A 27,567-nucleotide genomic window follows, 5' to 3' on the forward strand; every position below is an offset into this window, starting at 1 on the left:
TAAGTAAAGGAAACAATAGAAACTTCAATGTATATTTAAATATAATACAATAGTTTATTAGCCTGATGTTTGAAAATTACTCTAATTCATACATTTGCTATAAATTAATTTTAAAACGTTAGAAGAATATTTACCGCATGCCGCGTACATTTTACATAACAAAAACAATTTTTCCTAAATGTTAATTTATAAATTAAATTATTATTGATTTAAAAGTATTATAGACATAGTAATCATGTTTAATAGTACATCAGGGAACTATTTGAGATTTTATAAACCTTTTACTGGACAATAGTTAGTCATTAGAATTTTGAAGTATTTCATTGGACACTAAAATATAGACTAGACTGATTTATGACTCTGAAGCAGCAGCAGCACGTGCTTCAGCAGCAGCACGTGCTTCAGCTTCAGCCTTTCCTTTTGATTGTTGTTCAGCAATAAACTTCATTCTATCCGATATTATGTGTCTTCCAGCTGCTAGTTCCTTTTTTCCACTCATAGCAGACCAAGTGAAGCCCACTATTGCAAAAACAACCATGCAATTACATACATAAATTCTTGCCTTGGTGTGTGCATTCTTTATACAGTCGTACCTAATGAATAGGGAACATAAGTAATACTTAATATGTAAATTCTTAAGGTAATACTTTCAATTTATTGAAAGTACAATACATACGTGCACTTGAAACAATAATGTAATGTGTATAAAAAATCTTAAGATAAACATGTCTACTTCAATATATTTACTTACGATACTTTTGTGGGAACAGCATCCATACTTGGATAGCGTTTAACTAATACTAATATTCTTTTATCAAAATTAGTTACAAGATGCATAGGTGCTCCTATAAGTATATAAAAAATAATTTATTTTTTGTGTAACTGAATTATATAAAAAAGTATATTGAGTGTATTTTACCTAACAAATTTTCTTCTTGCTTTGCTTCTGGAACCTTGGGCTTTGATGCCTCTTTTTCTATTACACCTTTATTTTTACTCATAGGTGTAGAATGTAATTGTCTAATTCTTGACAATTTTAATTGCCTCATCACTAATGTACGAAACATTCTACAATATTTCAAATTTTTAATTACAATAAATACATTTGTAAACATATATTTTTATGTTTCAGTGTAATTATAAATGATACTTATGTTAATTTCAACTTTATAAGAAGCAGATTTATAATATATATGTCTTATAAAATTGAAATATAGTTCAAATCATTGCAAACATCTTAATATGTCACATATATGTTCTAACAAATGTCAATAGGATTAACAGAGAGATATTAATATAAGACCTATATTTTAATTTAATCTTAATGCATTCTGCTCTACCAATAAAACTTAAATTATTTTAATTTATTCTGCTTATACTAAAAACATTAAAACTCTTAATCAATTAATTTGGAAATTTTTTATTTTCTAAACAGTACTCAAATTTACAGTTTCTATATTCTACAAATAATTAATGTTTTATACATTCCACACATATCATTTTTAAGAATTGTACAGGTATTATAGGAAATCTTTCCTATCATATGATTTTTATAGGTTATACGCCTATAAATAAACCATTTTCGTGACAAAATCTAGAAGTCATCGCGATAGTTACACATTGACCTTGCCCGACTAGTTTTATAACCAAGTTCTTTAATTGAAATTTAGTCTTATTTTTGTATCATATTCATCTCCAATAAGTAACATCCGCTTTAAACGTCACATTCTTGTCCAATCTTGTTTATCAAGTATCAGTAGCCACTTTATAAAAGGTAATTACTTACTTGAAATGATTGACACTGTTCACTGTTTGATAACAAACAAAGTGAATCTCTTTCACTTGCTACCGATGGTACTGACGCGCATGACTGCGCGTGATACTTATATACTTTTTCACGGACACCAATTCTTAAAACGTTGTGTCTGTAATTCCACTATTATATTCCTTTTTTGAACACGCATTATATATAATGTATCCATATTCCAAAATGAGTTACTCATGTGAAAATAACTGTTGATTAAAATTTTTAGTTGATGAATTATTTTCAGTAGTAATTTACGAGTTGTAATAAATTATTGTATTGCCATTTCGAATGAAACTACTGTCTTATGTAGAGTTTACACTTCCTGGAAATGGTTTACGAAGTAATAGGATTCGCTTAATTATAGTTTATGATTTTATATAGATGTTATGTGCAAGGTGTCACGTACGAAACAGTTCTTCGTAAAGAGCTACTGACCCATTCAACCGTAACCTTACTACAAAGAATTCCAGCGTAACGTTAATTCGTTTACGATAGTATTCTTACCTTTCTCTTTATTCTTGTCATCTATTATTACTCAACTTGTTTCTTATGACTTGAAGAATATCTTTTGTACGTTTATTTCATTACAGTTGTTCCTGACTACTATTTTTTTGTAGCTGTTTAAAAACAAAATTTAATTTCACCTTCATTAACTGTCAATAATTAAACAATTTATGTATACTTAACAATGAAATAATTTAGTATTTTTTCGTGATTACATCAAGAGGAAATGCGATTAATGCGTCTATAAGGAAATCTTATAAGAACAATAGAAAAATTTAAAATTACTCCCATGCGAAGTCGGGACAGATCGCTAGTGAAAAATAAATTGATTAGCGTATTAATTTATCCAGAAAAAACTCGTAGACTGATCAATAGTATCTACAAATGCTTGTAAAAGAAATTCAAATTTCCCGGGGGAAATTGGTGTCTCCATCTAATGGTGAATATGCCGAACTAAATTCGGAGATTGGTCAGCGCCTCTATCAGGAAAACACTCAAGTTTGTCCTCAATAGTTCAAATGGGCAACGATAGATGGCGCAATTTTTATGGTATTACCATTCTGTCGGTAAATACCGTGGAATTCGCGCCATCTATCGTTGCCCATTTGAACTATTGAGGACAAACTTAAGCATTTTCCTGATAGAGGCGCTGACAAAGTCCAAAAATTAGTTCGGTACTTTCATTGCTAGATGGCTATTAATTTAAGCGAAAATACCGGGAACCCACAAGTGAAACCGTGATAGTTTAAAAATTACAAAAAGAATAACATTTATATCATTGTTATTTAATCATTTAATTGTCATTTATTAGATAATACTCTGACTGTGCTTACATAAAATGTAAAACAACTTGATATTATTGTTGTAACTGTGGAAAATGTTACTTAGGTTTATTCGACATAGGGTGTTGTATGTTGATAGGTTTTGAAATATGTCGCGCGTGTTGCATACGTCCATGTTGTTCAATGTGATTTGATAATTTTTCGTTGATTTCAATCTTTCTTGTGTTTTTTTGTGTGAAAATGAAGGTGAAAATTCTAAAGAGAAATCCGGATGAATACTTACGAGAAACGAAACGTGACATTCATAAAGGTTAGTTATATTTAAGCACGCATACATAACCTTTCAAGTAGCAAATATATTCGTTAATATAAACGTTTTCATATTTTAATGTGCGACTGGTTTAAATTATTCGTTATTGACCGTCTTAACTAATTATTTACACTGCATGTAGTTCCTAGGAATTATGATCCAGCACTACATCCCTTTGAAGCAGCAAGAGAATATACTAGAGCTCTAAATGCAGTGAAATTAGAAAGAGTATTTGCAAAGCCTTTCATAGGATGTTTGGAAGGTCATAAGGATGGAGTGACTAGTTTGTGTAAACATCCCCAAGAACTATCTGTGCTTCTCAGTGGAGCTTTTGATGGTGAAGTAAAGGAATGGAATATTACTCAAAGAACTTGTGAACGATCGATTTTGGCACACGATGGTACAGTACGTGGAATTGTGTATGGTGTAAATGCTGAACATTTTATTACTGTTGGTGACGACAAAACCATTAAAATATGGAAAGTAGAAAAGCCATCATTAGGTGAAGAGGAGGAACCTATAAATACAGTTCTCAGTAAAGTAAGATCTGAAGTATTAGAAGATAAACAAAGTATTTTGTACAAAGTATCAAGTTTAACATTATGAACATTTTATAGACTATTATAACTGGAATCTCTCATCATAAAACAGACCCTATATTTGCAACATGTGGTGAAGTATGTAATCTATGGGAGGAAACTCGAAATGAACCAATTAAAACTTTTAAATGGGGTGTTGATAGCTTATATGACATTAAATATAATCCTGTTCAGCCAAATTTATTTGGTAAATATTTTTTAATATTGTGTTGTCTATCGGATAGTGTTGTATTTAAAAGTTATAAATATTATAAATTTCTACTTGGTAGCTGCTTGTGCAAGCGATCGTAGTATCATCTTGTATGATGCCAGAGAAACAGGTCCCCTGAGAAAAGTGTTCATGAAGTTAAGAACTAATAAACTGTCTTGGAATCCCATGGAAGCTGTAACTTTTACATGTGCTAATGAAGATTATAAGTATGTTTTAAAAAAATGTATTATTCAGTGCACAAGAATTTCTAATAATGAATTATTAATATTTTCATTAGTCTATATACTTACGATATTCGCAAGCTACACACACCAGTAAACGTGCATATGGACCATGTAGAAGCTGTGATAGATGTTGATTATTCACCGACAGGAAAAGAATTTGTATCGGGTAGTTATGATAAATCTATTCGTATTTTTGAAGCCAATAAAGGTCATTCTCGAGAAGTTTATCACACAAAACGTATGCAAAGACTGACATGCACAGCATGGTCTCTAGATAATAAATATATTCTTAGCGGTAGCGACGAGATGAATATTAGAATATGGAAGGCAAGAGCATCAGAAAAATTGGGTGTAGTATGTAATCGAAATAATTTCTTATGTAATTTTTTTCTGTATGGTTTGATATATTAAAACAATTAATGAAATATGTCGCTATAGCTGAAACCTAGAGAGAGATCAGCTTTATATTACAGCGAAGCGTTAAAAGAAAAGTTCGCTGCGCATCCCCAAATTAAAAGAATCGCTCGGCATAGACAGGTTCCGAAACATATTTATAACGCTAAAGCCGAATTACGCACAATCCGCGAGAAAAGCAGCCGGAAGTACGTATCATTGGAACAGAAAACTGATATAAGATATACATACATATATCGCTTAATAGAGCACTTTTCTATGTATGTTCATCTTTTCTTTTAGGGAGGCTAACAGGCGTGCCCATTCCAAACCTGGAACAGTACCTTTCGTTCCAGAGAGACGAAAACATGTCGTTAACCAAGATGTTTAATAAAGAAATATCTATTGTATTACTACAAGTTTTTGTACAATTATAATAAAAATAACATTATTCCTTGCTAAATAAAAATTTATAAAACCTAATATTATAAACTTTAGTCGTTGAATCTATATTTCCCGAATCCCGATACGATAAATAACCATAGGCTACGCGAAGTCTATACTTTTACAAACATCGTGCTTAGCTAATCCTTCCTTCATTAAATAAATTTGGATATAACGAAAAATTACCCCAGTTTCTATCCGAGCCAAATATTGACTATACTTTTTAGACTCAGAGGTCATTCTGAACATGTTCTATCGAAGGCCGCAGTCGGAAGACTTGCTCTTCCGTCTTTGTAGGAACGTTTATTCTTGGGATTCCTGTTCTCCTGAAATTTATGAAAATGACATCAGGATGTGAAACTTGTCTGAAAGTGGACAGTTCTTTTTGTTGCCCTCAGGGGCTGTAGCTATGGTAGCTACAGTACGGGTTTAGCGATCCCGAGGTACCCGAGCTATAAGGGACATATGACCCTTAGAAACTACTTATACAAATGCAAAGTAACGTAAAGCAAGAATTGAATGTAAAAAACGAAGGAATGAAAGACTGGTACATTAGGTGTTATAGTCATGTTATATCACTTCGCACCCTTATAAATTAAACTCACTTATTCACTTCTTCCTTTTGAAAATATTACCGTGGACTTCTCACTGCCTGTAGCCTAGAAGGCTAATTATTATTATAGTGGGTAAACTATTTCGGACGTTAGTTTATAGACTAAATTATATTATTTTTATTTATCGTTTATTTTAATAAATAATTTTATTGAAATTATACAACGCATTGCTATAATGATTCGTAAAACGTTACAAACTTCAAGCAGTGATTAATGTCTCGCTTAGCGTAGATTACAACGATTAATTGATTTCCTTTCGTTTTCTTTGCGCATTCATCTTAGCAGAACGTTAATCAATTTGGCGATACAAAGATTTTTCCTGTACCCTAATCTCGATATCGAAGTTACAATGAATGGTTCGTTAACTAACTAAATCACGCTGAAGTTTTATCCTATTCGTTTCTCGAAGGATGACGATAAGCGAATTTTATCTTCGCGATTTTGCTTACATTTGCTCATTGAAGTCCGCATTATAGCTTACATGCGTCCGGTTGATTCGATTTAAATAAATGAATGTAAAACCACATTTATCGATTTTTATATGTAAATCCTAACATGGCAGGGAGTGAGTTGTATACAATTTCGTTGCCAGATGTACTTGAACGCGCGTAAACTTCTTAGTAAAATATTATTTTGTCGTTTGTCGGTTAGCGTACGTCTCAACGACGTTGCTTCGTAGGATAAATTGACGGCCGTTCGTGTAGTTTGATCTGATGTGTTCCGTATCATCGGATATAGAAGGGCGGCAGTTGTCTCGATAAGTCGTTTCGTTACATATTGACAAACAAACAAAAATTGAGGAGTAGGAATTGCACGAAGTGTTCCCTTACAGTTCTATGCTCATGGGCGTACAAAAAGCGGCACACATTTCTCCGTTTCGCTGGTCGATGTTGATAACGCGTGTGTAATTTCCCTATTCTTCCCCCTTCTTTCGTCTTAATTAATCACTATGCGCACGCAAATTCTGTACAAGACTAGGTGAGTCGATCGATTAAATTACCACTGCAAAGTTATTTTCTCCATCGGCTTCGACGCTCCCGGAATTCTACGTCTTGTCGATATTCCAAGGAATACAGCCCCTTCTAACGCTCCACCGCCGAGTTCGTTTAATTAAATATAAGTAGTATGGTATAACAATAATTATAATTTATATACATATAAACACATGTACAATAATTTTGGAACACACTGTTTAGTTGCTTTCACCTCTCAACGATCGATCGAAAAATCAACGAAAACATAATCGCAGTGTCGACGCATTCAAACAAATACAAAATCATACATCGGTCTGTACGCGTTGCTCTTCCCTGATAGTATTCCAGCACCGAATCACAAGATGTAGTGGAATTTTTATAGTACTCGAAATAAGGATAGTACATGTGTGCTATATTTAATCTCTGGACATGGAATTTTCTAGTTTTATTAATCTATGTTGAATAAAGTTTCATTCAAAACCAGTCACTTTCGCATTATATTCCGCGATATTGGGTCCGCCATTTTGAATTTCCACATTTTGAGTTCAAATTCAGAATCAGCGATCAAAAGGAAAAAAAGTTATACTCGTATCTCTTCTACAGAACTCGAAGGGTTTTCCATCCAGGAAATACTACAATGTTTACTACTATTTCTGTCCGTCATTCTTATACATTACGATTAAAGTGTCTGTTAAATAAGAAACTTTAAAGTGTTGTAACTCGGTGTAGAACCATCCCATTCGATTTTAACGAAATGCAGACCGAAGCGCGGAGTTTCTTCTACTTAATAAATATTTATTATCGTTGTTAGATACTTTTAAACAATTGTTCCTCATCTAGAAGACACGTTGCTTGACAAAAGAAAATTTTTCTAAAGAGAATATTTTACTTGAAAATCAGATTCCTGTATCTGTGTTGAACCAGAGGCTGCTGAATAATTGAAACTATTTCATTAAATTTAAGTTAGCGTGTTATCATTTCGTCTTCGCTATTTATCTGTGTACTTTGTTTATTGTGAAAGTCAGTGGGCACAAACTGATTTAATCCAAGTTTCCTTCTTCCTCGCGCCACGATTAAAAAAACTGTACGTTGTTTTCGAGAAATGTCATATAACACACATGTGCTACCAATTTGTCCAGACCTATAACGATCGTTGTCAACGCAATGGCGTCGGTTAAACTTCGATTCGTAAACTAAACGCGACCGTATCGTGACACCGATACAGTTTTACAGGGTCCACTCGATACGAAATCCATTCAAAATACATTCACAGTAACATTCAAAAATATACTCATCCCATTCTTGCGGTAATTCTTCACTTCACACGAAAGGATGCTGCGAACTAGTTATTCTCCAGGACTCCCCTTCGCAGAGCTGGTGTCAGGATATGTTAACGCGCAAACAGAGCGACGCTCCTAAGGGACTCATGCCAACGAACACATCCGTTGCAACCGCGATATATTCGTTGGCATTTCAATCGAGCGACGTCGATATCAAACGGTCTCGATCTAATAGCAAAACTCTGCGAATCGATCTACAAAATAAGGAGTCAGTTTCCCTGCTGTACGTCCTCCGACTTTTGATTTGCTATTATTTACTCGTTAATAGTACCTTAGCGATATCGACGACTTACGAATACTTATCACCGCGAGAACATACAGTTTCGTTTTCGAGTACACAGCGCATTGTTCTCGTACGCTATCGATCACAATGCCCCTTTTAACGAGCACGATCGACGCGGAATTCAACGTGAACGCGTGTTTTTCCCTCTCGATTTCGCGTATTCCTCGTGTCTGTAAACGCGTTTTCTTTCCAAAGCGTGATTCAGTCTCGCGTGGTCTCTTGGAACGAGCTTGCCACGGTTGTTCGAAGTTTGAAAGCGTCGTTGAACGAATCGATTGTTCCAAATCGCCTTCCGGGTCATTTCGGTTCCCCAGAGATTCATTCTAGACGTTCAAATCGGCCATCATCTTCCGGAAGTCGGCCAGGGTGTTGTAATCAGGATCCGAATCGATGTCCGCAAAGTCCTTGTTGGAATCACTCTTCACGAAGCTGGGATTGTACCGGCTTAGGGACAGTGGGCACGGCAACAACTCTGGCATCACCGAGTGATGAGTAATTAGGGCAGTGAGCGTCGTGAACTCCTTCGTGAAACCCTGAAACATAAGCGAAAGAAACAGAATTATCGTTTGGTATCGATTATTATTGTGGCTGCAGGAGCTTATAGAGCAATATTCGATATTCTTTAACATTATTTCTATAAAAGTTGTTAGAGGACACCTTTTGAAATTTTCAATTTAAATCGTTTGGCAAATTTAATCATCTTTTTCCTCGATCGACTTTTCGAATTTTTGTATAATGATTGTAAAATTAATTCAAGGGTATCTCCTTTTCCTCTAATTCCTCCTGGATCCGAAGTATATATACGTTACATAATATATCTATTCATCCATATTATATTTATTTCTACTATGAAGTGTATTTTGACATGTTAAAGATTTTATAAATTATTTTCTACACAGATGCCAACATCGTAATGCAACACCATTTCAATTCAAATTCGACAATTTCCATTTCTGTGTCTCTATTTTTTATTCGTATTCAATTTTATTTCACATTCAAATAAATTAATGTAACAGTCTAAATTATATCCCCATTTTTTATTATGAATAGTGGTATGGATAGCAGAAGGATCAAAACGAAATTCGGCATTGGTAAAAAAGTAATTCAAGGGTGTACGCCATGAAATATCCCCAATGTTCTTTATTTCTGTCGTCATACAGGGTAACTAGGGGGTCCACGCGATGTATTATTTGTCCATCAAATGAGCCAACGTCAAAATTATCATGTGTCGTAGGTATTCGAATCTCATGGCGTGTTGCTACGGCAATGCAATCCCAGACGAAAAGAGAGGGGGAGTTTTGATTTCCCTGCGGCCCAACGAAACTCATTTATACTGGTTTCAGAGATTATCAAAGTCCGCGGACCCATTTAATTTATCCTACAAGGAAAGTTCGATCATTTAAATATGCATGCTCAAACGGCAAAATTCGCAATACCGTAGTAACTTCATACTTGCACGGTATCTCTATTATGATGTTTTCGGTGCTGGAAGCTCTGGTACAAATGCGACATTACTCTGTAGAGATTAATAACCGCACACAAAGCGACTCCCAACGAACTTCCGTTCAGCGTTCGACGTCGATTTTTATGAAAAGCCGCACGCTCGTGGAACAGCCATAAAATGAAGGACGTGTAGGTTTAATTACAGAGATACAAACTCGACGATAGATTTTCGGATTTCATTAGCGTCATTCCAGAAACTGCTGCTATTATTTTCAAGCAATTCTTGCTGACTTCTATTAATGGAACTTTAATATTCGAACACTTCGTTTCTTTATTTTTTAGATTATCTCTGTTTCAATTGGGAGACTGATTCGAACAGCTTATTTTTACAATACAATCGTAAAGAAAATGTGATACAGAATAAATACACGATAAAGTTAGAAAACTTTATATTCTACACTACGAATACTCAGATACTTGATCAATACACAAAGTATTTAAATACTCTAACAGTGTCCACGATTAGGAATGGAATACATATGGACATTTTTTCATTGAAAATATCGAATAGAATTCGAATTTTATTCACTTAAAATTGAAGGACACATACAGTCAGTCCTATAAATATTCGTACCCTCGGTGTTTATCAAAGAAGTTTGTTTAAATTAAATGAGAGGTTTGATGTTTTCAAATAAATTTTTCATTATGGATACATGTACATGTAAAATATATTTATGTACGTATTTATTACAGAAAATTTATTTGGTACATCAAACTCGTCATTTAATTTAATCAAATTTCTTCAATGGACACAGGATACGAATATATATGGGACTGACTGTGTATGCTATAAAATGTCAAATCTTACATAAAATTCGAAGCATAAAATTCGAGAGCATGAATGTTTCGAGCACTCGTGTATTTGAACTTTATCAGTGGTATTCGTATACTCGATGGAAGCATTGTTAAGCCATTCGAATAGTTACAGGTCTAGTCTCAAGCGAAAGTTGCGATTACCGCGGTTAAGATATAGATAGTTTACAGGTGTTTAAGGCCTTTCATAGAAACGACCATCTCGCGAAGACTTGCAGGAAGATTTACCTTGATTTTGTAGCCTTTGTTCGTACGCATTATAAGATAATGGGCTATTCCGCTCGGTTGGAATTCGCGCGGTACTCGAAGCGAGAGGGCATAACATCCGGGTTTACTGGTGCTTTCCCTCACCATGAAGGCTCCTTCCGGCTCCTGGCTCAATACTTCCAACGTTATTTCCCTGGAATCATAAATGACCGTCACACCGTGAAAATGCAAATCCGTATAAATAAGCGACAAAAATAACGACCGCAACGGAACCCCGATCATAATTCTGCGTAACGACACCGTATATATCGCGCAACTATAAAAAGTAGCTATTTTGTTTGCAAAATTCCGTGGACGAGAATCGAGCGCGAACCGTGTACAGGCTAAATAACCGAATTAATTATTTATGAATCTGGCGATATCACGCGAATACGTAGAGACGTCTCATCTCTTTTAGTGGCCGAGCCAAGGAGTTGGAACACGAACGAGAAATGCTGAGCATAACTGATGTAGCTTGATAAAGTTTGAGACGAAAATTATACAAATTTAGTTTTAGATGATAATTGGAAAATTGAGAAAGATATATGTTGAGATGACTGAAATATTTTAATGTTTGGTGAAGATTATGTTGATAATGTTTATTTATAATTTTAATCGTTGGGTATTCTTGATAAACAGTATTTACAAATAGAAAAAGTTATCACCTCAAAAATATTACAAGTCTTTCATCACTTAATTTCACATTATACTGAGACGTTATATAGACACAAACGATTGCTCGTTACGCATGTTAATTATTCATCGGGAAGTGAGTCAATTATTTATAATCTTTTCGTTAATAATTTGCAAAAACGTACATTTCTTGAATTCTTTTAACACGATTCTAATATATTCTATAGAAGATATTTTTTCCAAGTTGTTATTCAGAACTTTGTGAGTTCTTATCAAATAAATTTAGAATAATTTAAAAGAATAATCAAAAACCTTGGTATTCCAGCCTGGAACCAGGGAGCTTTACGCAATTCAGCCTCCTCGCTACGATTGTTCAAGCTATCCGTTCTTTCAGGCAGGGGTGGAGGTGTGGGTGTCGATCCGTGAGTACTTCCGTCAGCAGGTACCGAACTGCTCGAAGTACTAATTTGGGATCTTCTCTTCGACTTGAATTCTGTTTCCGTACCCGAACTTGGAGAGTTATGTCCTATCCTGAAGGTTTAATAATTGTTAATAATCACCAACCCTCTTTTACCTGTGCTTGCACCCTTTGCATTTTCACCATTATTTCATCATTTTTCAAAACAACTATCGTTCCCTTCTATTTCTATCAAGTAAGAATCATCGAGTTAAATTTTATTTTTTACCTAAATTGAAAGAAGTCTCTTTAAGACCAGTCATTTGATAAATCACAGTAAAATTCGTATAAAGAAATATTGGAAGATTCGGTATTAATTGTATATCTGTAGAAATATAAATTTGCGTAAACATTCGCAGTGAAGCGACAACCAGTCATCATCAGCCGTTTCGGAATTACCTGTTGTTCTCGATGTTGAAGTTTTTCGCGGTAATGGAGGCATTGATAGTGTTGTCCAGACTCTCGGACGGGGGTATTTTGTTGTAGGTAGGTCTGGTGCCCTCCGAGTCGATGATCGCCTCGTTTATGTAACCCCCCGAATGGGGCCTATTCGATGGGCTCGTCGGCGTACTGCTACCGCTGACGAGGGGGCAGCTGTCATCCTCACCGTTTAGTCCAAGAACGTCACGTCCACCTGTCAAACCCATCGCCAGCCGCTTTATCAGAGGCGGCTTGTCCGTTAGCCTCTTGTACGAGTTCAGTTCCGTCGGGGAGTTGCTCTCATCGCTGCTCGGTGTACTTTGCTGAGAGATACTCTTTGGCTCGTCCTCGTTCGTTATAGGGCCGAGAACGTTCGTGAAATTGTGCGTCGGCCGTAGTCCTGGGATCGAGTTCGGTGTCTGGTTTAGGGACAAACGAGAAAGTGATTAATTACCATAGTACAGCGTGTCGACGTTCAGGGGACGTCTAACGTCTTAGGTCGCGGGAACTTTAACACGTTGGCAGCCGGATTAACAATTAGGAAAAATATCAGTCTAACGCTTCGTCTCTATACGACTGAAACTTATTTTTATCGAATTTAAACTTGTACTTATTTTTGCGATTTCGCGAAATTCACGAATTCTACGCAAATTTATTTTCCTCAACTTTTCATGTTCAGAATTGATTTCTTTATTTCTTTAGTGAGAAGCCCTATCACCCATATATGGGTACACTGAATATTTTTTGACAATTATTACATTCCTCGTTATGTTTAAAATGTTGCTAATTTCAAGGATGATGATGATGTTTGAGGGAAGTGTGAGAACAGTGTCGATCAAAATAATGTTCATTTTGGAGTTCTTAGTTTCTTATGTAAGTAAACGATCATTAATTTTTGAGGGACTGCATTACTTATGAAATTTGACGCAAAAGAGTAGAAATACGTTACAATTATTACAAATAGTTTACTACTTAAAGTATACTAGGGTTCACATTAAAGTGAATTAGAATTGGCAATTCTGACTGAAATTGTTCAAATGGGTAAAATATGATACTTTTATATTTAAAAATAAGTAATAATATCATGCAGGGTGTGTGGATACTTTTGTAAATAACTTGCTACGATAAAATAACTGTATTTCATAAGGGAAAATTATTTCGACACGCTTGGATAAATCTTTTCAACCGGTTATTTGCATTATACTGGACATTGTTGTTTATCGAGTTTCGTCACTTAATCAGAGCTTTTGATATCTGGGTAACCGGGTACTCGGTAAACCAAATCGAACTCGAGTATAGGGATAATACGATTATGGTTACCCGAATAAACGCACGATATGGTTAACCGATGAAATACAGTCAGCCGGTTAATGCAGCGAATTATAATGTTCTAATTACCATTATTTTCTATTTGTGCTCAGTGGGATGTTTTATTTAATTTTATGGTAGAAGCCAGAAACAGTGTTCTTTGTAAAACAAAATGGCCATTATAGTAATATGAAATAAATATTACAAAGAAAATTAATTTAAACGAGATGTATAACGATGGTATAATATATTCGATCATTTTCAAATATCGTGAACAAAGAAAAAATGTATATTACATAGAAAGATGCATGAAATTTGAAATGAACGTATATAAACAAATTTTTATAAATTTAAAACACGTAAACACAAATTCATACAAATGTATTATTATTATCCACAGTTATCTACGATAAAATAACACGATATGAATATTTAAGGTTAAAAAGATATCAAAATATATATTGTATATTACAAAAGTATTCTCTAAAATATCATAATAGAAAAGAACTAATTAACCTCGAGTGACCTCAATTCTAAGAACAAAGAAAATTCAGCAAGTATGCCAGCCCTACTTGTTCGCAGTATTGCCTTACATTCAGGAAGTGGCGACAATTATATTGGAAAATTTAGTACATGTCATCTCGACCATTTTCATAGAAAGTCTGTTTAAACTTCTCCTTTGAGGAAAGTTTCTCTTCCACTGCGTGTATTTAATGAACAGTGTTCTTCAGAAGGAAGCAAGGTTACGCAATAGAGCTCTAGAGGCTTGTAAATCCATCTAGAAAGTGCTTATAAAATTTCTCTTCATACTGTAGTTTCCCTCGCGTTAACGGAGAAGAGTTTAATTCCCAAGCGCTGTAACTGAATAAAATATAATTTGCTATTCGTATGAAGATGATAAGTGACTTTACCCCAACCTACCAAAGTGACTTTAATCCCAAATTCTACTAAAAGCTTCTTTCTTTGTCGGTTGTTGATCAATTATAAACGATTAAGCAGCGTTGTCAACCAAGTGTCAGACAGAAGTTGAGTTTGATTTAGGCGCACGCATTTCAGTGAATACAAATTTGCAGCCACGCAGATGCAAATTTGCAGAGAAGCAATCTTCCTCCGTACCAAGGATGACCAGTTTCTGAGAAAAAGGACGATTCGAGTTCCGGATGAGATACCAGTAGATGATCGAGGGACAGGTTTCAGCACCTGTCCGCTATGAGCTTTACATGCTCTTTCCATACGTGTTCGTCGTGGTAAATAGAACGGACCCACGAATTATGTAATAAGAAGACCTTTCGAAGGAATTGTTTAAACATAGGCTCGCAACCGTTTTGAAGTACAAAATAGTAGGCACAGGCCGTCAAGCAATTGTAAATACTCCCAAAGAGTCCTTATGCGTGGCAGCACTTATTTAAAGGTCTGATGCTTGATACTGTCGAAACTGAATGACCTCGGATATGAAATTTACCATGATCTCTACCTTCGGACTCCGTGGAACTCCACACTTTCTCTTATTCAAATAATCGCCTACCAGAGATTAATGTTTGAAAAATAAAAAGAAACGCCTGTTGGAGTGTCCTATGTATAAATTCATACATCTTCGCCACCTTACACGGATTGTCTTCAAACATTCAGGGATTATTTCTAGCATTATACACTTTAAGAAAACGTAAACAAAAAAAATCAAAAGTTTCAGGATTAATAAAATCTTTGCGAACGAACCTACGAAAATTGAATCTAAACGGAAATTTATTTTACTCTGCAAATATTATAATGTGAACTTGACTTTCAATATTTTTTTTATATTCTTGCATACTGTGTGCATTTCGTGGTTCCTCGTACATTCAAATTTCTTAAAAATGTCTAAAAATCCGCAGTGTAGTTATCATCATGCGAGATTTCGCGTAAATGGCGCCACCAAAGCGACGCAACAACGTCTCTATTTAAGTTCAGACCGAAAAGCGTGGCGAATAGAGGCGTGAAATAACATCGTATGTTTCTTGAAAAAGCCATCACGGGGAAATATGGAGGAACAAAATGCGTAAGCTACCTTCACGCTGGCGAGTCGCAGCGTGGGCGAGCCGGCACTGCCAAGCTGTACGTTCATGTCCGCCACAGACGAACCGCTTCCACTTCTGGACGTGGGCGACGTTCGACTTTTTAGCCACGAATTCGAGGATGAATTTCTGCAACCACCGCCCACACCGGCGATCGAATTGTCGCCAGCTAGCGATTGGTTCTGCAACAGAAACAAATTATCGATTAAATACAATACGTTCGAGAATGTGTTATTTTATACGTCGTTACTTTTCAAAAATGTTACAGTTGCTCTTTGTTACATCCAATCCTTGTGTCGCGTGTATTAGATTATCGTCATGGTATTTTTTCTTTTTAAATACATTTCTTCGATTGAGCTATTCTAGAAAAGAGGGAACCGGCAGTCTTTTGAAATATGTTTTGTAGATTTTTTATCTATTTCATATTTTGTACATTCTTATATAAATTACACAATGTTATATATATTAACCTTTAGCAGCCTAATTTTCCAAAAGACCAATTAAAACAAAGGTCAGAATAATGTTAGACTAACGTTAATCGTACAATCGTGTGAGAAGACACTTCGCGTCCAAATAACAGAGAACATTTTTCTCCTAATTGTATCCACAAAGAACGAAGTTGGAATCAGAAGCGAGCACGAGCATTTCAGAGAATCCCGGAAGGAAAGGTGAGAACGGGATTGCACTGAATATTTATCACGTTCTACAGGACCTCTGTCAGGGATCGTGTGGCGGTCTCGAAGTTTACTTACCAATTTTGTCTCGGGAATAGTTGGAACGCTATTCATTCGAAGGTAGGCGACGAAACTTGGAAGCCGATGAATAGTTTATCGACAGAATCCTACAATTTCCAGGACAATTGCGTAGGTAGAACTAGCCGACAGGCGGCGATGAGCTGACCGTTTACTTGGAGACGCGACGCGGCCAAGAGACTCAGGTCGAATTTATAATTAACACGGCCAGTAAATGGGACACATCCACTGGAGCCGGATGCCCCTATGAAAACGCGCTAGACGTCGTTTCCTTTCCTCCCAACGTTTAGGTATTCAAAGAAAAACAACGAATTTTTTCCCTTTAAGGTGGAAACTTCCCAAAACATATGAAAATCACAGCTGTAACAATTCTTTTTTCGAAAACAATTGACTTAATGGAAGTTCTATTCCCTGGGATTTATTATATATATATATTGAATAATATAAAAATTATTTTTATTCGGATTATTTAAATAAAATAGCGATATTGGAGCAAGGATGACTTTTTAATCGGCCTAGCAGGATTCTCAAGTGTAATGACTCCAGCATCGAACTATTTTATTTACAAAATATGGATAAAAATTATTTTTGTATCACTGAATATATGTATAATAAACTCCAGTAAACAGATCTTTCATTAAGTCAATTGCTTCCGAAAAATAAATTGTTGGATATAGCTATGATTTTCACGTCTCCCCTTAATGGGCATAAATTTATTCCATTTCCTGTGTACGGGAACATCTCGCTGGGACTTCGAAATTATTTCCACGTTCCTTCCTGCTCCCTTGTCTGGTTGTAACAGAATTTTATTTTTGAGGAATTGTTCCACTAAATATTGGTGACAGCCAGTCATTTCTAACGTCCGAACGTGAAAAATTGCTGCCAAACGAAGGCCGATCAAAGCATCGATCAGGTCCTTTAGCATTCGGACATTCCGCAATTTTTACTCCGTCAGAGAACGGAGAAATACCTTGCTTGTTATGTCAGGTTAGACAAACGATATTGAGGTAGCCATTATGTTATTTGGTCTCTGTTAACATGAAAACGAAGGTGTGGAAATTAAAAAAGGTACGCACCCACGAAGACCGAGTCTCCTGTTTGTCCTTGCGATAGGGTGGCGCTGATTGCTGTGAGATCACATCGTGAAGGATCGGCTGGCGCTGAAGTTGCGCCACGTATGCCATACGAAAAGCATTGCCGACTAGGGTGTTCAACTCCTCCGCCTGCGACAGAAAAGGAGAAAGAAACTATTTAAATATATTTGTTTTTTGTGTAGACTTTGTTTGACAACCTGTGATGACTACGCGTCATTCATTCATACATATTTAATGATCGAATACTTGCTCGTATTTTATCTCCTGTTCGAGCTTTGGTTAAAAACATCAGCTATCATACTTTCGGATTCTACATGTTCAAACTTAATATTATTGTTCGTTACTGTCTTGTTCGGTAGATTTAAAGTCGCATCAACAGCTTTAATATGGTTATTACTGACGACTGTTAGGAGTGGAGAGTACGAAGTGGTTAAATCTTGTTATGTAATGTTGAGTATTCGACAGACTCGAGATATTTGTTAAGTGTGTCTTGTTACACAAAACGATATTAATGTATTTATTATATTGTAAGAGGAAGAAATCATCTGTTTGACGGTCACTTTAATAATATAATGAAATGGTGCTGCGTTTATGACGGTGATCCAACGATTGACCTAAACGCAAGCTGGTGAACTAATTAATATTGAACCAGGGAATTTCAATTAATTCGCTAACCACCCTTTACCCCTCTGCGTTCCGATCCATGTCAAGGATGGATTTCAAACTCTAATCTAGGGTCGATCAGGACTAGAAATCGAACTTCGTGTTTATAGCTTCTAGTTCAATTCGCTTTCTTTGATAATTTTGAAACACCCTAACAACACTGGTAGGGACACGGGATATAATTTGAACCCTATCTGAAACACGATCCTCTTGATTTATTGATTATTCAGTCTCACTATCGAAACATCGTTAGTAGTTTTCTTGTACTGGCATAAGCTCGAGTTTAATGAGCGCAGGTACCTTAACACTAGGACTCGGAGACACTTTTTTCAATGAAATGCAAAAATATTTTTCGTAGAACTAAATTGAATAATGCATGTATATAATTCATATGTAGCATTTAAGAACTGTATAAAAAAATTTGAAAACGGTCATTTGACCAGTCGTGGTAGGTTTAGCGTTAAAAGGACTCAAGTTACTCGACGCACGTCAATATTAGCGTTTCACAGGAGTATCTTTCTCAAAGGACGGGGCTTACACACGGAAGTCTCAGTTGGTATCAACTATCGTGCCCTCAATTCACTGGAGACCCTATGTTGACCCTATGTAACCTATTTTTACTTTTTCTACTTAATAGCTATGCTAACGAACGGAGGGGATGATTCTGTTACTCGAATTCTGTCGCTGGTAGATACCAGAAAAAAAGATTTCGAGCGCAAAGGGTTAATAGAGACAACAGTGAAGTAGGGACCCTACAAATGACGAAACTACTTCTACGTTTCGTCAGCGTTGCATCTGGTTCTTCGAACGACACGCTGATATTGGGGTACGACGTGTAACTTGAGTCTACTTTCGCTACGCAATATTTATGCTCCCAAGCGAAAGGTACGTCTCTATTACTCGAATCTAGTGAGAGAGAGTCGTCACTCGAAAGCGCGAATTATCCTCGAACTGGTATGCATAACGAAAAAAGGACGATGAGAAACGGACACCGGGGCGTAATCTATATATTCCATGCATCACGGCTGAGGAGACGCTAACGGAAGCGGAGTCGATACGGAAAATAAACTACGCCAAAGAACCCATAGGTGTATTGCGTATCGCGGCGGTACCGTGGCGTTCGCAGAGGAAGCGCAGAGAGAAATGAGACACGATGGTAACAAGCCAGAAAGCGGAAAAGAGGACGAGACGCGGGGAAAAATAAAGGGAGCAGAGACGCGACTGAAAAAAGGAAGGAGTAAGACAGATCAACGGAAAAGGGAAATGGAGATGGCAGGGGGTGGAAGGGATGTAAGGGGCGTGGGGACGGCAGCCGCATTCGATACTATCCCGGAGGCTGCGGTCGGCACTTGCCTAAGCCGGATATTCGAAATGGAAACCGAATGTGAACACGATGCCGGCGCTGGTGTGACGCGCGCATTCCACGTGTCTGCGGCCAGAATACGGCATGTTTGATATTTGCGATTTAGGCGATGCCGCGGGATTGACCCGCGTCGACCGTCGACAAGAATTTTATTCCGCGGAACGTCTGCCGGGCAGCCGGTCGAAACGGTTGATCGCTACTGAAAGTTATTTTACCCGGCCAATTGTTCGACGCTTTATCGCGTGTTTTACGAGCCCAGTCCTACCGTTTCATTGGAACACGCACATGAGCAGGTGTAAAATCAACATTCTATTACGGTGACACTACGACCATTCTGGATTCTTTTTTTCTATTAGCTGTTCATGCATACAGCCAGTCTCATAAATATTCGTACCCTCTTCGTCTATTAAAGAATTTGTCTGAATTAAACGATAGATTTTGATGTTTTCAAATAAATGTTTCATTATAAATATGTACATGGACAAACTTCTCGCTTGTATATACATAATGGAAAATTTATTTGGAAACATTGAAACTATCGTTTAATTTAGACAAATTCCTTCAATAAATACAGAGGGTACGAATATTTATCGGACTGACTGTAGTTGCATGTACCAGTTTATAGGGCTACTGGCGACTTAATCCTTTGACTGCGAAGGGTGTATATGTATATACGCTCTCGAGAAATGGGTTCAGAGAAATGTTTGTATTCGTTGAATGAATTCTTAAAAAATATCAGCTTACAGGGAATAATGAGACCTGTTACCTACTGAGATAGTAATTTTTCTCTAAGCGTGACGACAAACGAAAGCTTCCAATTTCTAAATATACTCGCGTTTTTAAACACAGATCTTTCTGAGATTTAAATATACAATTCCGCACTTTCTGCGGGTACTCGATACATAAAAAATGACTCGAAAAATCCACACCGCGACTGGAAGAAGAGTCACGATCGCTCATAACATCAGAAGCCTTTGAAGCCGATCCTCGTTCAGAAATGGACGATAAATCTCACAAAAGGTGGCTGTGCCCCCCCCCGCCCCCCCCCCCTCGCGCAAAAAGGAAGCAAAGAAAGCAAGACCAGGAAAGGAATTCGCGAAATCCGGTAAGGGGGTAGATGGGGAGCCGGCATCGCGCACAATATGTCTCGTGTATAGGCGGCCGTGTAGCGGGTAAGGCGAATGTAAAAAGTAGAAGGGTGGTATACTCTCATTCCTGTTCGCACAATGCGTCGTCTTTTAGGTGGCTCTCGTGCAACACACAGTCAACATCGCGCATTAATACGCACTACCGTGGCTTTTATGAGCTTTGGAAAAGAGAGCGATAGCGTTCTGCCCCTCCACCGGCAATTTCACCCTGTTTTCATCCCTAGCGCGGGTGCCTCGGCGATGCGTGTTTGCCTCACGGCCTGGCAGGCAACGGCGTCGTCGTCCGTTCGCAATCAAACTTGCGTCGACAGTGCCGTATCATTCTGAACCATGCACACGGGACAAGCATCCGCGTGTGGTCGACGCGATCCCGCGCACGACTAACCGTTGCCCGCGTGTGCGTGCCAGGACCTTTCTAAACGCAGACACGAGCCGCTGGTCTAGCCAAGGGTTGCGACGTGAGTGCTTATTACACATTCAAGGCTTGCATTTGCACTGTACCCCGCTGGAAAGCTGTACGCCATTTCCCCCCCCCCCTACCACACCGCGGCCATCGTCGGTTCTACGCCACCCTGGTCACTCTTCTTCTTTCTATTCCTTCTCGTACGACTAAGGGCGTTTCGTTACATACGACATGCCACGGCCATTGCCGAGGATCCGACAAAAAGATCCACCGCCGCGCGCAACCGAGATTCTTTTCCTCGACATTTTCATTTCCTTTCACCGCTGCACCCCTCCGAGCCTGTTTTCCATCTCCGTTTGGTCCCCGACGCTTTCGCGGAGGTCAACGAAAATCTTTTATTCCTCACCGAGAGGGATTGATAGGGGGTCCGTATTGCGACAAATCGATCACTTTTAGGGGTCGATGTCAGGGATTTCGGTCTAATTGAAATACCTATAGCGATGTCTGAACAGGTCGAGGGACAAGCGAACAGTTTTATGTATAGAGGTTGGGTACAAGTTTTCTTCAATTCTTTTTATTAGTTCGGATAATAAAAGCTAATAATTGGAAATCTAAGGTCGACTGTTTATTTTGTTTAACGATGAAAGTTCGGCATAATTACGATTTGATGAAGATTGTGTGATTAATAAATGTCTAGGATACGTTAAGTGAATTGCGAACGGCTAATAGGAATATCTGACGCATAATTTATTCGAAAACAATTATAGGTATGCGTACACGTGCTCGATTCAAAAATACAAAATAATTCAGTTTTAATAGGAATACAAACCATAAGAAATCATATCGTATTGTATTAAAAAAAAATAATACATTCGTGCTAGAATTTAGAGCTGCATCAATCTAACAACGCGATAATGCACCGTTCCAGTGCGTAAATATTCGCGTAAAAATAATTGTAACACTCTTGATAATAGTGCAAATGGAATACGACGATTTATTTTAAATGTAAGCGCCTGAATGTCATTGCATGTTTTAATATGAGTAAAAACTGACATACATTTCATATTTCAACATCCTCCATTTTTATGCGGACGACAACATAAATATTTCAATTTGCAACATTGAGTAAAAAAAAAAATCTGCATTCAGACACAATTATTATACGTAACTCGTCAAGGGTGTTATTAGATGAGAGGTATCGATGTTTTGATTACAAGTGACGGTTGAAATCATAAATTATAACTAGCATCAGAATATATGAATTAGAAAAAGTAATATAAGGAGATATTACTATAAAATAAAAATAAACCTCACTATAAGCCTCACTATAATTTCAACATTACATTTTCAAATTGATTCATACAATTTTGTTAGAATAAAATAATTCGCCCTCGTTCATTATGATCGAGATCATAAACTCCTTATAAAGATTAAAAGAAAATAAATCTACCACGTGGAAATTCTAAAAAATATTAATTTTATGCCGTGAGCTATCTCTTTACTACTCGTACGTCTGGTGAATAGAATGATCGAAAGAAGGGAACCATCGCGGTGAATCGTTGGCGTGGGAATAATTCTAGGTCAATTTATCCGGCTGAATACTTCACGATTAGCCTGATTTTATCTGTCAGTTTACACGATTAATGGTTGTCGAAAGGTCAGATGTCCAAGCTCGAATTACGTGAAGAGTAACGAGAAAAATGGAACAAGTTTTTAGCAACAAAGGTTGTATTACTTCACGGTGGGTTACGGGTTGTGTTGAAAAAAATTTATCCCCGTTGTAGGCGGTGCAGGAACAGTTATGTTCGCCGACAAAGGAAAAGTCTCGAGATTTCCGACCAAAAAGAGATTTCACCTAGAAAAGAACGCTCCCACTCTCTGCCACGAATTCGAGGGCGATTTTCTTATGGGCGTTGACGTCGGACCCTCTTCAACGTTCTTAGATCTTGGGTTTCTTTGAGTAATCACTGGTTAACGTCGACTTCCCGTTGTTGAATTCTTCGCCTAAATAGTACGAACCTAAGAGTTGCTGGCGTTCTTTTCTCCTGAGAAACTCGGTCTAGATTTAGTGGAAGTATATCATGACCAGTATCGATATTAGCCTTCTTATTTTATAGTACAGTAGAACTTCAAATATTAAGTATTACTCGATTCTTGGACAGTGGAATTAAGAAGTAAGAGTTAAGTTTATCATATCCGTGGAGTAAAATGAGTACAATTGTTTACAATCTTTTTTCAAGTTTTTTCAATCGGAAAAACACTATTGCATGGATATGGAAAAAACAATATCACGATTATGTCACGAGATTCATTCAAAGCTTCGTTCAAAGCATTCATCCTTGGCTCGGAGGCAGCCTAATTATAACTAGCGGGCTGAATTCGACTAGCGAGTCATAGTTTGGCGACCCCAGCTACGCATCATGATCTATTTATGGTTCCGAGAAGACATGATTAATTAATGAGAGAATTATATCTACGTGTAAACTGCGCCGAGAGGTCATCGTACAGCGTAAGCCAGGATTTTCCAAGCAAACCGTGGTAACGTGTTCTTTGACCAAGTGTTATTTCGTTAGAGTAAGTAATAATTAAATGCAAATTTTTTTAACTCCTTAAATTAAAATTCATTATTAAACGAAAATTAAATAAAAAATAATAAATTCATTTAATGACAGGCTTCATGGAAGTCTCGTTTAAAGAAATGTTACAGTTCGATTATTTTTTCATCATTAAGCTCCGGAAGCATTACAATAATTTACATGGCGCATAAGTTACGTTATCGGAACGCGATTTCTGTTTGGCTATTTGCACATTCTGTAACGAAATGGCTCCGAGTGCAAAGGGTTAAATAGTACGAATTAAATGCACGGTGGAGGAATTGCGTTCGATTGATACGCAATTTCACGTGGACGTCTGAGCGTAAAGACGGGGGAAACGAGGATCGAAGTGGATCGAGAGGATGGCGGGCTGCCGGGGCTTTACCCCGGCGTGACGGGCCACATTCCACGCATTCCACGCGGTCACGGCCATATCTCCCATTCCTCTAGATTTCTCGTCCCACCAGCAGCCATCGGTACCATCGCCACCACCGACACCATCCTCTTCACCAGCGCCACCACCTCTCACCGTGCACTCTAGCCTACTCTTTTCATACATCACCCACGCCTGGAATATCCATATGTTATTTACCTTCCCCTCCCACTTATGAATTTTTTCTAAACAATGCGAGAGTATAACGAAATATCCGACAAAAACATTCGATTACTGCATTATCACGTGTGTAGAAATCAATTCTGTGCCTTCATAATTGATCACTTCATAATTAATCACAGTCTGGATTAAGTGGCAAACAATGATATATCATCGTTGGGTATACTTCCTTTTTGTTTTCATTTTTAAATGAAGCTCTTTAATTAAATCTAACCACAATCTGCGATACGACCTAATAATAATGAACACCACATTCAGGAAGAGAGTTTTTTGCCATCGAAATCGAGTTCACCCCTACCAAATAGGAAATCTAAAAGCAAACGGTCTAATGATCCTAAGACTCCTTTTCTGTGTAATTTTCGAATGAACAGAATCGATTTAAAAAAAATATCATCTTACAGGGAATAATGAGACGAAATTTTTTTATATTTACAGTTTATTTATAGGATGCTTTCTTTCGAAGATAAAAATTGAAAATTTAGAAGTTCGTTGGAAAAATTGAATTTCAGGAAACAGGTCTTCTAAGTTTTTAATTTTTATCTCTGTAACTAAACGTCCTATGAATTAACTGTACATATAACAAAATTTCGTCTTATCATTCCCTATAAGCTGATATGTTTTTTAAATTCACACCTCCACACCTCTTAGAATTTCCAGCAAAAATCGTCCCGTGGTTGAAGGGTTAAGGAAGTATTCCAATGTAGATGCCGGTCTTACGCGCTATTTTTCGAATTTAATCCCATGACCCAATAGGAAACCTGAAAGCAAACGGTCTAATGATATTGCCCAAGACAGAGACTCCTTTTTCTGTTTAATTTTCGAATGAACAGCTCGCAACGCTTTATGCTGGTCACCCTGTACACGGTGGGGGGAGATTCAGTTCACAGAGGCGTACGGATTGGGCGCCAGTTCTAGTTGAAGCCGGTTCTTTGATCAGCAATTAACACCACTCGCAGCTCTGAGCTCGATCTTCCGTATGCTCATTGGATGAACCCTCTCTCGAGACACCAGAGCGATTTTCCTCTGGTTAGTCTCCTCGCAAATCGAATGGTTCACCTGTTTCATCATCCTTCGTTGCACCTGACGGGCTTTGCAAGATATCGGTAGGTAGTTGCTTGCACACGCCAGCATAGTCTGGTCACGCTTCTGATTGATCATGTTTCCGAATGCGTTGGCCAAGAGCTGTTCAGTACAGTCAGAAGCGAAGCTTTCTGGAAAATTGCTGCCCAGAGTTCCAATTGCGATGGAGTCGGGCTTATTTCTTCGACCTTAGCCAGGGTGTTCGTGATAAGAAAGTGCCTGTGGCGAGCTTTTATATATTTATTCTGGAAACTATGCTATGCGCGATTTTATACGTTTTGTTCCGTTTAATGTATGTGCTCTTTATTGTCGTTCCGATTATTTGGTAACTTAACAAGATTTAGGTGTTTTGGATTTCGAAGTAAAATACTTCGCGAATCTTTAGAGAGTTTAATTATGTAATGTTTAATTCTTTGTTGATTTTGATAATTTGGCCAAGTCAGAATTAAGCAATTTTGCTTAGCTTAAATACATAACGTGTGTTCTGTTTTTGAGATGGCGCTAAAAAGAATTTTAATATCACAATGCTTAACGTACACACGTAGTTTAATAGCGAAACGACTGGATTTTATGTACGAAAACAATAATTAATTTTCTTGGAACAGTAAATCGAAATTCCAGTGCAATTTATTATCACTATCCGTTTGTAACGTAAACCAGTATGATTGTTCTTAGCAATTCGCTATGTCGAACGGTTAGTTAGTATTGTTGAAAGGTCAGAGCTATCGTGACAGATTATTTTAGTCGCGATCCCCTCGCGAAGCCAATGTTCAATAGGAGCGATACTCGATACACGATATCGTCTATCCGATTCCGGATTCTTTTCAGAAAATCCCGTCTGGACCAAACTGCTGGCGCATCCAATCGAGATCCAATGTGCAAGATGGCGTTTCCTTACGTAACACACGGTCGCCTACATAGTAACCTATGGAACGTGTCGTCTTTGGGTTCCTTTTTTCTTGCGCTAGTTTTCCTTCGAGACTGGCAGAGGCTGTAACGCCGGCATTAGACGCTGTAGCAAGATTAGATCGGGAGACACGGTTAGGGCACGAGGATTGAGGAATCACTTCAGACTTGCGCAAGTTTCTTTCAATTTTCGTCTAGCAATCAACGTAAACGTTTTAAGGGGAATAATTTTTGCGAATAACAAACGATAGATTTAAATACTAACTTTTTAGGTTCCGTACAAACATTTATTTATGGTTTGAACGATTGTACAAATTTGAGGGGTCCAAACCATGAATACACTGATGACTGAGGAAACCAAAAAATAGTTAAGAATGTTCGTATACGTTATACCTACGAAGACAGATATACAGTTATTCTAAAATTGATAGTTGTTGTTGAGACATGGCTTTCAAACAGGGACTCTTTCCACTGTATTATTGTTTCTTCAAATACATGCAACTATCATTTTCGACACTTCTTCCTATCTTTATCTAAAATGCAGTATGCAATTGAGTTTTATTAAAATCAACCATTTATTTTAAATTAATAATAATTCATAGAAAGTTACATTATCGAGATAAAGATTTGTTAAAGGTTTGAATTAAAATATACACGCTCCAGAAACAATATTTTAATTACGTGCGGCCATAAAATACACAATTACAAGAATATCAATGATGGTATACCTTGCTGGATATACCTTGTGCCACTCGTGTGTATATAACACCGAAGCTTAGCCGCCGTTATATTTATCCTTTTATTTTCTTCGGGAAAAAGGAAAAGAATGTTTTAGTATGGCGAAATTACCCGAGTTTCCTCTACATTTGACTAATTAGCAATTAGCATTAATGCTACATGAAAGGGGAAAGAATTTTTACTGTCCTAGTTATTGTTATCGTTCAGCATAGTTTTTTGCAGAATTGTGTTGTTTTCGAGCAACGCAGAGAGCCTAAGGGTTCGTACATATATTAGACCACGTATTCGGGGGACAAT

At 37.2% G+C, this 27,567-nt stretch overlaps 3 protein-coding genes across 14 annotated transcripts in view; 1 reads left to right on the forward strand and 2 right to left on the reverse strand.

The window, feature by feature from the left end:
- Nucleotides 1–32: 32 nt before the first annotated feature.
- On the reverse strand, nt 33–1,946 carry LOC128876121 (protein FAM162A-like). Its single transcript, XM_054122225.1, has 4 exons — nt 1,787–1,946; nt 920–1,068; nt 752–845; nt 33–593 (listed from the first exon to the last, which is right to left on the reverse strand). The coding sequence occupies exons 2-4, from the start codon at nt 1,065–1,067 to the stop codon at nt 353–355; spliced, it is 483 nt and encodes a 160-aa protein (XP_053978200.1). The 5' UTR covers nt 1,068; nt 1,787–1,946; the 3' UTR covers nt 33–352.
- A 1,284-nt stretch (nt 1,947–3,230) lies between these two features.
- On the forward strand, nt 3,231–5,315 carry LOC128876252 (DDB1- and CUL4-associated factor 13). The gene is made up of 7 exons (XM_054122451.1): nt 3,231–3,403; nt 3,546–3,943; nt 4,021–4,189; nt 4,272–4,419; nt 4,491–4,791; nt 4,876–5,039; nt 5,134–5,315. Exons 1-7 carry the CDS (start codon nt 3,334–3,336, stop codon nt 5,219–5,221), a joined length of 1,338 nt encoding a protein of 445 aa, XP_053978426.1. The 5' UTR covers nt 3,231–3,333; the 3' UTR covers nt 5,222–5,315.
- Nucleotides 5,316–5,464: 149 nt separating this feature from the next.
- LOC128876251 (EGFR adapter protein-like) overlaps nt 5,465–27,567 on the reverse strand; it is a 197,251-nt gene continuing 175,148 nt past the window's right edge. For all 12 annotated transcript variants that reach the window (XM_054122443.1, XM_054122442.1, XM_054122441.1 and 9 more), the window contains 6 exons: nt 17,745–17,891; nt 15,910–16,098; nt 12,537–12,976; nt 11,993–12,211; nt 11,030–11,201; nt 5,465–9,018 (listed from right to left, as the gene is read on the reverse strand). In XM_054122443.1, the coding sequence (XP_053978418.1) occupies nt 8,809–9,018; nt 11,030–11,201; nt 11,993–12,211; nt 12,537–12,976; nt 15,910–16,098; nt 17,745–17,891 (1,377 nt within the window). In that variant the 3' untranslated portion in view covers nt 5,465–8,808. The remainder of the gene's footprint in view (nt 9,019–11,029; nt 11,202–11,992; nt 12,212–12,536; nt 12,977–15,909; nt 16,099–17,744; nt 17,892–27,567) is intronic.

This window comes from Hylaeus volcanicus, chromosome 5 (assembly GCF_026283585.1).
Source record: "Hylaeus volcanicus isolate JK05 chromosome 5, UHH_iyHylVolc1.0_haploid, whole genome shotgun sequence".
In the NCBI taxonomy this organism is placed as follows: domain Eukaryota; kingdom Metazoa; phylum Arthropoda; class Insecta; order Hymenoptera; family Colletidae; genus Hylaeus; species Hylaeus volcanicus.